Source organism: Nelumbo nucifera, chromosome 4 (genome assembly GCF_055504915.1).
Source record: "Nelumbo nucifera cultivar China Antique chromosome 4, China Antique-T2T, whole genome shotgun sequence".
Taxonomy (NCBI): domain Eukaryota; kingdom Viridiplantae; phylum Streptophyta; class Magnoliopsida; order Proteales; family Nelumbonaceae; genus Nelumbo; species Nelumbo nucifera.
The window spans coordinates 24467940-24480239 of record NC_142652.1 but is presented as its reverse complement, the minus strand read 5'-3'; the positions used below and the strand labels follow the sequence as shown (position 1 = coordinate 24480239).

At 32.7% G+C, this 12300-nt stretch overlaps 1 protein-coding gene and 1 pseudogene across 1 annotated transcript; both read right to left on the bottom strand.

Moving 5' to 3' along the window:
• Positions 1 to 3689: 3689 nt before the first annotated feature.
• LOC109115065 (protein CHUP1, chloroplastic-like) lies at positions 3690 to 5513 on the bottom strand. Its single transcript, XM_019198699.2, has 4 exons — positions 5038 to 5513; positions 4816 to 4901; positions 3969 to 4700; positions 3690 to 3856 (listed from the first exon to the last, which is right to left on the bottom strand). The coding sequence occupies exons 1-4, from the start codon at positions 5144 to 5146 to the stop codon at positions 3695 to 3697; spliced, it is 1089 nt and encodes a 362-aa protein (XP_019054244.2). The 5' UTR covers positions 5147 to 5513; the 3' UTR covers positions 3690 to 3694.
• A 512-nt stretch (positions 5514 to 6025) lies between these two features.
• LOC104603122 (dynamin-related protein 4C pseudogene) lies at positions 6026 to 7929 on the bottom strand (annotated as a pseudogene).
• Positions 7930 to 12300: the final 4371 nt, after the last annotated feature.

The window sequence follows — 12300 nt, the reverse complement described above, 5'->3', positions numbered from 1 at the left end:
ATTTTTTAATTATCTAAGCTGGAATAATCTAATATTTGGCTCAGCTCGACTTTTAAGTCTAATTCGCATGCATCAAACTCTGAATGTAATTGCAGAGGAATGATTCTACTCTCAAATCCATCTACAGATTATTCGTTTATTGTCAAAACTATCACAGTGCTATTAATTGATCAGTTGACTGTGATTAATTTTTTAAGATATAAGGTGGAACCCCCGAGAAAAGTGGGCTCAATCATGAAACAAAACTTACAATCTGCCACACTCTTAATCAACCGTTCGACTATAATACCGGAAAAGGCATGATATCAAAAAAGCTTACAGCTAATTATAATAAAAGAGGTGATCAATCAGGTGGTATTAATCACAATTTATAGGGGTGTTTTGATTGGCCAAAGCTCTTCGGCCAATTCCTTATATTTCTTGTATCATAGATTTTCCCTCTAGAAAAATTATCTCTGCGAGAAAAATCAACAACCAAGCAAGCAGGATGAGGATTGGCAGTATTCTACAGATATATGGCATCCACAAAAAGAGATGGGTAAGAAAATAAGAGATTGTAGCGTTTGAACTTGAAAGCCGTACGAGTAGATATGGTTGAGGTAAGGTGATAAGAGACAATTATCATTAGTAGAATGACCATTCAGCTCAGGGTCAGAATTTTTAGGTCCAAAGTACAGTTGGGGTAGATGTCAGTTCGGAATTTATGCCAATTTAGGGTGGGCATTGATGTATAGAATGGGGGTTTTTGACCTTTTGAATGTTTATAGCCCTATAGTAAAAATCAGAAATCTGCATTGGACCTGTCCATACTTCTCCATAACCATTACAGGCTTAGTGCTTGTGGGGAACTAAAATACTGTTTGGATAGACTTTTATAAAAAATACTTTCTACTTTTATAAGGTACAAATTGTACAAAAAGTAGCTTAAGCCTTGGGAGATTTACCCATATTTTTCGAAATAAATTTCTAAAAAGTGAAGGCACAAATGGCTTCATTTTCACCAATCAATTCTGATTTGGTGAAAGGATAAAACTTGCATACAATTAGGTCGTGGGACGTTGTGAAATGGCCCCTTGTGGGGAGGAGATGTGATCTCGATTTGTGTGGTCTTACAAATTTTCAATTACCACTCCTAGCATTCATATCGTTCAAATTATCTTGGCTATGACTAATTTGCTCCACTACCAAATGTTAGGGCTGTAAATAAGTCAGATCATATGTGATTTGAATCCAAATTCAATCTAATAAGAGCCCAACATGGATACCTCCCTTCATCTTAACAAATCATATCCAATTGAAAAAGTCGATTCATTTAATTAATGGACTGAATTTGAATATACCCTAATTCAATTTATTAATTATTAAATATTATATAATTATATATTATTATATTATTTAAATAATATGTTATTTATTATAATCTAAATCGAATCAAATATTTGAATTCAAATTTTAGAAATACTACAAATTCTTATCCGATTATGACCGGTTGGATTTCTTATCAAATTGGATCGGATATACCCTTTATCCAATCCGATTCGATCTGTTTGTACCCAATGTGAACACCAGACATGTAACAATGGCTATATTCATGCAGATGAATGGTTCATTTGATAGGGGTATATTTGTCCATAAGAGGGCAGTTCTGTTAAATCACCTAATATCGTTAAATAGGGTTAATATTTTTCAATCTAACCTAACGTGAAGTTAAATAGGGTTCAAATTTTTCAACCCAACCCATCCTGACTTTCTAGCCAGGCCCAAGTTGGAAGCCCGGTTCTAGATCTTTAGTAATTGTAGGGTGTGGGCCATGCCAGGCTGGTACAACACGTTTTGTCATTCCGCTCGCACTGTAATGTGGGTCGTCGTGCCCGATAGATCAGGGAGGGGGCAAGTACAAGCCCAGGACTGTGGCCCGTGAGTCAGCACAATAAGAATGGTAATGAGCGGGGCGGGACCGGGTTTTATATGCCCCGTCCCCGATCCTGAACAAAAATGCCTTGCCTGCCCCAGTCACTCTTATTTCTATATTTATAATTTTTTTTTATTCTTAAACCCACCTAATTACATTATATTTTATAGCATAATATGTAATTTAATATTGTTGGGACAGGTTCGAAGCCGGGTGGACAAATACCATCCCCACCTCGTCCCTACTCCCTAGAACTCACCCCAGACTTGATCAATGGTAAAAACAACCAGGGCATATAACCTTTTTAGTGTATACGCATGGCACCATCACGTTATCCCTACCTACATTATGTGGTTGAACCAGATATAATGATGAACGTATCAAATTATATGTATAAAATGGGCTGGGATGATGTGGGTCGTGGCAAGAACGGCCCATGCATGCATTTAAGGGTGTCAATTGGACTGGATTTGGTCCAATTCAATCCAGTCCTATGTGAGTCCATTATAAATGGACCAGATCCGATCCAATCCAATCCAATGAATGCTATGGACAAAATTAGACTGGTCCAATTCAACCAATCTATTTAAAATCATTTTGATTTAGATTGGTTTCAACCCAAACCCGATCCATTTGCACCTATATTCTTATCTTATATCAATGGACCAGATATTGACTTAATTCAACCCAATCTAATATAAATTTATTAGAGACGGACCAGGTCCAATCCAATCTAATAAATATTTTGGACCGGATTCATCCAATTCAATGTCTTATTAGTCCGTCCAAATTGATTTTGGACTGGACGGGGTCCGATCCAAAACCGGTCCATTGACACCCTTACATGCATACCCCCCGGGCCAAGGATACACCGGATAGACATGGCATTATCTCAGGAGTAGCTTAGTAAATAATATGAATGTATAATGTCATTCATCGTTACATTTCAACAGAATGTAGTTTTATTGATTTTGGTGGAGTGATGTCCATTGATCAAAGATTCAAAATACAAAGCTAATTCAGCTAAAAGACACCAGCAACAAGAAGCAAGTAATACAATACTAGCATCAAGAGCAAGGTCAAGAAAAGAGTCACAGAAAGATCTACATGTGCCTCGGCCTTCTTATTGTTGTTAGGACGTAACTCCAGCGTCCTTTGGTCGTGCTTCTCAGTGTGGTTATCTTTGCACTTTTCATCAGTTTCATTATTCTTTTCTCCCTCCAGTTCTGCTTCAGAGCTAGAGCTTGAATTGAAATTCAGACTGTCATGGGCCATCTCTGCCTCTGCCCTGGGTTTATCAGCTTTCCTTATTGCATTTTCAATCTCCAGAGCCAGTTTGTGCCAGTCCTTGTATGCGGGATGCTTGTCCTCTAACACACCTTGGATTTGGACTGATTCAAGTTCAGAGTTTAATGAACCACTAAATGAAACTCTCCTATTTCGTGGGGGATTTGGTGTTTCCAGCTGCTTTTTCCTCCCTGTTTCAGTCATGCCCTCACTGTCACATTCGTTTTTCCTCCACCTCTTTTTCTTTTGTAACACACCAGGCTTCTTACTGATGCACCCCCTTCTGCTAGCAGAAATATCAGTAGCAACATTGTCAAATTCATCTCCCTCACTTGATGATGATTGAGCAGAAACTCGATTGACACCCACATCACTCTGCTTGTGGTTCAATCTTGTGTAATCTGAGAACGTTTCCTTGACCCCCTCTCGAGATATGGAGCTTAAACTCTTCCTGACATAACCATTAGAGGTCCTCCTTGATGGTGTTTGGAATCTCTAGATTTCATACCTCAAGCATGCATTGATCCATTGTTGGTACACCAGTTCTTCAACTATACTGAATCTGCTTTTCTGCAGCTTCTCAACTTGATTTGATAGAGCATCATTAACATGCATTAAATTATTTATCTCTTCCCTCACTTCAGCAACCACTTCGCCCTGCAGTGTCACAAGTCGATAACAGAAATAAGAGTATATCCTTGTATTCTCACAGTAGGCATCATATTGAATGCATATTTTTTGGTGGATGAGTGGGTTTGATCATAGTTACCTCTGTCATATTGGGGAGAGAAGTTAGTCTAGCTTCGATGTCAACTAATTTAATTGCCAAATCCCGCTTCTCTAAATGAAGTTCTTTGTTCCTCCTCCTGAGCTCCAAAACTTCCAACTCTAGTACCCCCACAGCCTTGATCCTTGCATCAATCTCAGCATCTCTGGTAGTTGTTTCCCCCGATTGAAGGCTGGTAACTTGTTGCTTGAGCATTAGTAACCCATCCATGGTCTGCTTTGCATTAATCTCAATTTGCCTTTGCAACCCCTTGATTCTGTTCCTTGCTCTCTCTAGTTGCTTCTTTGCTAATACACCTTTTGCAATCCCTTCTTGAAGCCTCTTCCTCTCATCTTGCAGTGAATTAATTGTGGTGTTCATCATGTCAACTTCACTTGCCTTAATTTTCAAATATCCCTGTAATTCAAAAATGCCCAACTTTTGTTCTTTCAGGGCATAGTTTTTCAGCAAATTTGCTTCAAGCTTTGCTTTCCTCTCCTCAAGTTCCTTCACTATGTTCTGTAACAGTTTTGTTTCAGTCATGTAGTTTCTCATTTCAACCTTGAATTCTGGGTTGTCTCTCGTGGCTTGGGAATTGTTCATTGCATCATATTTCTCATCTGGAAGTTGCTCTCTGAATTCAGGTAAAATAATGTTTTCATTTTCAATAACAAGAGGATTGCTTAACTTCAAGTTCATCACATCACTTGTTCTTTCAACTTTTTCCTTCTCCATCTGCAACATGTAAAATCTTAGTTATTTGATGAAAACCAATCTAAATTAAGCACAATTAGAAATGCAGAATAAAAAAAGAAATATATTTAGATCCAATTAATTATATTTTATTGACCTCTTCTCGCATACAACTAGAATCCGCATCTGTATACTGCTCTTTCTCAATTTCCTGGCCCTGTTCAGAACTTGTGATGACATTTCCTATTTACAAAGTACACCGGCAAAAAGAGCAAATGATCAAATAAAAAAGGGGTTCAAACTTTAAATCATAGGGAAACAAATAACCATGGAATTTCATCGAACATCTTGGGCACTAACAAATAAGCTGCAGATGTACCTGAAAACTTGGTTAAAGTAGTTGGTAACTTGGAAGAACTGATATTATTCTTCTTAATGGCATAGGCTGCTACTGAAGCAGTGAGTAGAAAACCCAACTTGACAATCATGTATGATAAGTTAGAGAGCACCCAACATTCAATGTTGAACAGTGACCACACAATGCTTATCACTCCAAGATTGGTGTTAGTCCACGAGGAAGACGGTTCGAGATTCAATCTTTCTGCACTGTTTCATCATCTTACCAAGTTCATAAATGCCCAGAAGCTCCACAGGGAAAATGTCGCATCAAATAGAATAAACACTCCACCAAAGTGGCTCCAGAAAAATCTGAGATTTAGTACTCCACCAAAGTGGTGAGGCGTCACCACTCACCACTAGGATCAAGGATTGAAAGACACTTTTTTTTTTTTTTTTGTGACTGCACCATAACATTTGTGATTTGTTATGGCGAAATATCTATCCTCTGTAGGCAAATTTATATGGCCAAAGCTGATATTTTCGGAGAAAGAAAAGGTATATATAGATGATTTTGTGGGTTTCATTGATACAGAACCAGCCAAAATTTTATCAAGAACTATATCACCCATCCTTCGGAAGAATGTTTGGATGTGATTTTTTTCAGGGTTTAAATTGTCGGCCTTGCTTCCTCATAGTCATAGCCAGGACAACAAAAATAAAATAGAATAAAAGATAAAAGTTATTTTAATTAGGTGAAGATAACAACTGCTTTATCAATATTTGAGATTAAATATATAGCGAGTACCACTCATAATGTAATTGGAACAGGAGCGGCTCAACTCATAGAACAAGAACTAGAATAAGCTAGCATACATTCAACAAGCCACAAGCTACTCAGAATCAATTGGCAAGAGATCAATGACTACGTGAATTGCTCAAACAGTCACAGTCCAGGCTGCCAAGCTAGCTAGCGAGAAGTACCACATAGAACAGAAACACAAGTTGGATTAAAGTGCAATCTTGCTACATTAATCCGATCCATGATCTTGCCAACAACTTCGATTGAGGCTCTCTCGCTTATGGGCCACAGACGGCGATTCCTCCAGCATCCGTTCGATCCCACCACTGTGACTATGGGGTCCCATCAGCTCGTTCATTATCTCTTTTTCCATCTCTTTGTTCACCAAATTTTGAATACTAAACAACAGGTGAAGAGCTAAACTATATATCTACCAATCTGAGCAATACTATCTCCCAGTAAGCAGTGATTCTCATTCTCATATCGAACGCTTGCTCCACGAGCATTGGATGGCCTCTCAAATGCCCAATTTCAACATCTCCCAAGCCAGTAATATTTACTTTATCGGGCTTCCTTCCATCATTGAAACGCTGCATGAAGGCACCTTGCTGGGCCATAAGCCCATGCCATCTTGTCATGTAATCTGGGTTGCATGTATAATCTGTTAGCATTTCCATTTCCACAATCTCTTTAACACGATCGACTGATTTGGCCTTAATCTTCATGATCAGATTCTGTGCTGCCCTTCTTGTGCATGATTGAAGCTGTGGGTAGCTTTCAGAGTGACGCATCAATACACGTATAACCACATCTTCGACGTAACTCCAGACCCCCTCGACGAATTTGATCGGAATGTCGGATATTTCCTTCACTTTCCTCTGTAACAACGAGAGAAAAGCAGTGCGAGAGAGGAAGTTGGGGAGTTGAATCCATTTCGCTTCCTCCAGTACATGAATTTCTTCCATCAAAAACTTACTTGAGCCCTCTGCAGGCTGCTGTTGGAGTTCTTTGAAGTACTGGTTGAGCTTATCAGCCATTCCCGCTGTGCAGTGCATGTACTCATCACCTGGGTACTCGTCCATTTCTCCTCTCAGAATGATTTTCCTGAGACTCTTTCGCAGACCCAACAATCCACATGAAAGCGGTCATAGATCTCTTCAGCTGCAGACGATGGGTTCTTAGGCAATTTGTTAAGTTCGGAAATGTTCAGACTCAGCTTGTCATTAATGTTCTTCACGATACCCGGCAAGCATTTCGCTAGACTTGCTGCTTGAATCTGGACGAGCTTCTGAGCCAAAACCGGGATGCCAACAATGGATTTGTCGATCTTACAAAGGAGAGGATGCGATTCAAACAGCTTCGTCTCCTCACTCCTTGCTTCCTCATAGGATTCGTCGCCAATGCGATTCCTCACACAAACATAGCCGAGACCAATATTCCACGTCGTTGGACATCACCTTGAAGAGGAGACCTTCGGGAGCTTTATCACATTTGGTGACGACAGCCAGAGTCCTCTCGCCAGTTTTGTCCACAAGGTGAGACATTCTAATAGATTCACACGTCGTAAAATCTACGTTAGCCGATAAGACATTGAGAATTATACTCTCTTTCGGATTTATATACTCCATTATAATGTTGGAAATCTGCACATAGATATCCTCGGGCTGGCCATGAACGGGAACGCTTGTAATACCCGGCAAATCAACCATGCTGAGATCAGGAACATCCCTCTTTTTCATTACAAGAGTTAGAGGAGTATGGGAGATGCCCTTTCTGTTGCCGGCAATCTCATCGGTGGCGTAGTTAATGGCTTCTGAAACATGGGCTTCATCGGTGGCCACCTCACGGCCAAGACACTCCAAGCGAAGCTCGGGGTTGGGTGCTCGGTGATTATGAAGGCGCATTATCAGAGGAACACGAGTGCAAATGCCCTGGCCTCGAGGGAGGTTGATGCCGGCAAGAGACTCGAGAACACTAGACTTGCCGGAGGATTGATCTCCGACGACGAGGGAGGTGGCGCAACTTGTGGACGGCGTCGAGGAGTGGCCGTATTCTGTCATTGTAAGATGAGTAAAGAGCAACAACCTTGAATTGGTCGCCTTTCTCCTTAACACCTAAACCGATCTTGGCCATTTTATCTTCAATGGAATGAGTTACAGGCATCATGAAAACCAGAGAAATGAGAGCCCTGGGGCGTATGATTTTTGGGTTGGGTAGTGTGTCTCAGTTCTCACACTATCACTCTGTCTTGGCGTTCGGATGCTTACGGATTTATATAGTGAACCGAGTCTATGTAAAAACTAAAAAGTAAAAAGTCGGAAGATGTACGGGAAAAGCAGAGCTTGAGCAAGAAGAAAGCAAGAATTTTTATTTCTTTTTTTATTTACGGTAAATTGCCGGAACCCCCTGTACTTTAGGTTCAGTACCCCTTAAGTTGCTGGTGTTAACATATACACCCCTTCATTAACTCAACGCTAAAAATATTAACCAAAACTACTGATAGCCATCCATAACGTCTTGAATAGACCATAACCCACTTCAACCTGATCAGTGTATCCACCACGTTTAATATTTTTCTATAAACAAAAAAAATGCGTGTAAGAGACATAAAAAATTTAGAAAAATACGTACCAATAGAAATTTCAAATTTTCAAATAAAAACCTTAAAAACAATATTTTTAAAAAATAAATTAATTTCAACCAAAAATCAGAATTGTAGGAAAAAATACATAAAATGATAAAATTTACAAGTAACAAGAGCAAAATATGAAGGAAAAGAAATAAAATAACAAAAAAGTAAAAAATACATAAAAATCGTTAAAAAATGTAAAAAATGAACAAATTATACAAGAACTAGCAGGGACCCATGCGATGCATGGGATTTGTTAAGTGAAAGTTAAATAATATAAATAATTTGCAATGGATTTAATCAATTTTTCATTAGATGAGAGTGGAAAATGGTGTTAACCCTAATGTTCATTTAAATAAATTTAATTAAAAGAAACTAAAAATACCATTTTTCCCCTAATAAGACACAGGCCACCACTCTATTGGCTATATTTGATCAATTTTGTTTTTTTGTACAAAAAAAATGTTAAGAGTATTTTTGGAATAAAAAATCATGGGCCTAATGGCAAAACAAGCACTCCTTAATGAAATGTTGATTAAGTAAATAAGTTGTAAAATATATGGGATATTTTAGTAAAATGAAAACTATAAGGTGTGTTATAGTAAATGGCCCTAATAGAAACACATAAGACTATACAATTGTCTTAAATTTTCACCTTTTTAAATAAATAATAATTATTCATATTTTATATACTACTTTTAATAATTTTTTTATAATACAAAAATAACAATGATAATTTCAATTAGGTTTATTCATCAAACTAATGATGACCAACCCGATCAGCTCGACCCAAGTTGGTCGGTTTTCTAGTATTTTAGGTTGCCTTTGGTTCACAAATTTTCCAACTCGACCAAGTTAGATTAGCTTCGCTTTGGCCATTTGTAAATTGACCAAAATCGGATGACCTAACAATTGATATATATTAATATTTTACATTTTAAATATAATTTTTAATATGGAAAAGTGGGAAGTTTCCCATATTTCTTAGTCTAAAATGTTTTATATCATAAATTTAATTTTTAACAATTGCACTATAATTTTAAAATTTAAGCTTAAATTTTAAGTTTAAATATTTTAAACCAACTGACCAAACCAAAAAATCGACCCAAACCGGTACAATTTGAGTGGGTCGGTTTTCGCAAATGGTCAATCTGTTTTATCTGACCAACTCCCCATCCTAACCAAGTCAATTTGGTTGGCCAAATAGCCTACAACCAAACTGAACCAACTCATGAACACACATATTTTTAGCCAAATTAATAGGCTTATCTCTGATAAATAACAACAGTTTAATCTCTAATAATTATTAAAAATTTATAGCAAAAATACACAATAATTGAAAATATATTGATAATGAAAAATACAATAAGTACTAAAAATATATTAAATTAGCCAATAAATAGTATAATCTCAAATAGTAGTTTGATCTCTAATAAATATTAATCAATAAGTTATAACAAAAATACAATAAATACAATAAGTACAATAAACAAAATTTAAAAATTTCAATAATAGTAGTTTAATCTCAAATAACTATTGAAAGTTTTCTGTTAAATAACAAAACAAAAATAAATTTATACATAATTATTGAAAATACATTTATAACAAAAACAATAAATAATTATTGAAAGTTATTTTCTCGAATTATTAATTGATATAAGTGAAATTAGTTACTTAAAATATTATGTAAAAATATTAAATTATTACCAAAAGTTATTTCATTATTAATTTATAAAATATTAAATTATTATTAATTTCAATATTATGATATAATTATTTTTCTACTTTTCAGATTTTTTTTTAAAATTTATTACATAACTTCTTTATTTTAACAAATTTAAAATCTATTTATGTTAAATATTTTTTATTTAAAATATTTAGTTATTTAAATAACTAAATAATATGTAAAATATTTAATTTTAAAATATTAATTATTTATTGAATTTAATAATCCATAAAATTATAATTATACTATTTTATACAATTTAATTATTAATTTTCTATGATATAAAATTATTATTAATTTCATTGTTATGTTATAATTGTTTTTCTACATTTAAGAATTTTTTTAAATTTATTACATAATTTCGTTATTTTAACTATTTAAAATCTAGTTATGTTAAATATTTAGTTATTTAAATATTTAAATATTTAAATAATATATAAAATATTTAAATATTTAAATAATATATAAAATATTTAAATATCTTGTTATTTACTGAATTTAATAATCCATAAAATTATAATTCATACTATTAATACATAATTTCATTATTAATTTTTAAGATATTAAATTATTATTAGTTTCAATATTATGTTATAATTATTTTCTACTTGCAAGAAAATTTTTAAAATTATTACAAATTTTCGTTATTTTAACTATTTAAAATCTAGTTATGTTATATATTTAGTTATTTAAATATTTAAAAAATATGTAAAATATTTAAATTTTTTTGTTATTTGAATTTTAATTATTTAAATATATTAAATATTACTACATATTTTGTTATATAATTATTTATATATTTATAATATTTTTTTATTTAAGATATCTATTTCTCAAATATTAAAATAAGATTTTATTTTTTAATGTTAAATTTTTATTATTTTAATAACATTTAAATTAATGATCCAGAAAAACAGAATTTAAAATTTTAGTACATAATTTCGTGATATATTTTGTAAAAATATAAAATGATATTTTTGTATTTTTAATAAATATTTTAAAGTTATCATATAATTTTGTTAGAATATTTAAATAATTCTTAAATTTTTTAATCCAAACTTTCTTTAGATATAGATAAAAAGTGGGGAAGAGGATAAATAGGAATTAGATATAATTTATATATTTATAATATATTTATCACAAAAAACAATAAATAATTACTGAAATACAATAAATATTAATTTTAGTATATATAATTAGATAATAAATACAAATTAAGAGTTTAAAATTATTATTAATAAATGTTAAATTTTGTGAAGGTTATTTTCTTGAATTATTACTTGATATAAGTGAAAATAATTATTTACAATATTATGTAAAATTATTAAATTATTATTAATTTCAATATTATGTTATAATATATTTTCTACTTTTCAGATTTTTTTAAATTTATTACGTAATTTATTTATTTTAACTATTTAAAATCAAGTTATGTTAAATATTTTGTTATTTAAATTATTTAGTTATTTAAATACTTAAATAATATGTAAAATTTTTAAATTTTAAAATATTAATTATTTGTTGAATTTAATTATCCATAAAATCATAATTTATACTATTATACATATTTCCATTATTAATTTTGTAATATATTAAATTATTATTAATTTCAATATTATGTTATAATTATTTTTCTACTTTGAAGAAATTTTTTAAATTTATTACATAATTTCGTTATTTTAACTATTTACATTCTAGTTACGATAAATATTTAAATAATCTATAAAATATTTAATTTTTTTGTTATTTTAATTTTATTTATTTAAAGCTTTTACATATTATTAAATACTTAAAAAACATTTAAATTGATAATTATTAAATATTTTAAAGTTATTATTTAATTTTGTTAGAATATTTAAATAATTATTAATTTTTTTATCCAAACTTTCTTTAGATAGATATAGATAAAAAGTAGGGTAGAGGATAAATAGGCATTAGAGATAATTTTGGAGAAAGTGGGGGATAGTGGGGGAGGTAGTTTAGGAGAAATTTTAGAAGAAGAGATTATTTAGGTTATGGGAAAGTGCATCTCATTGGTTGTTTTAAAAATAATATAGAATAAAAAAAATAAAAAATTTAAAAAAGGGGAAAATTTCTTGACTGCTTCGTTTTATTATTATTATTATTATTATTATTATTATTATTATTA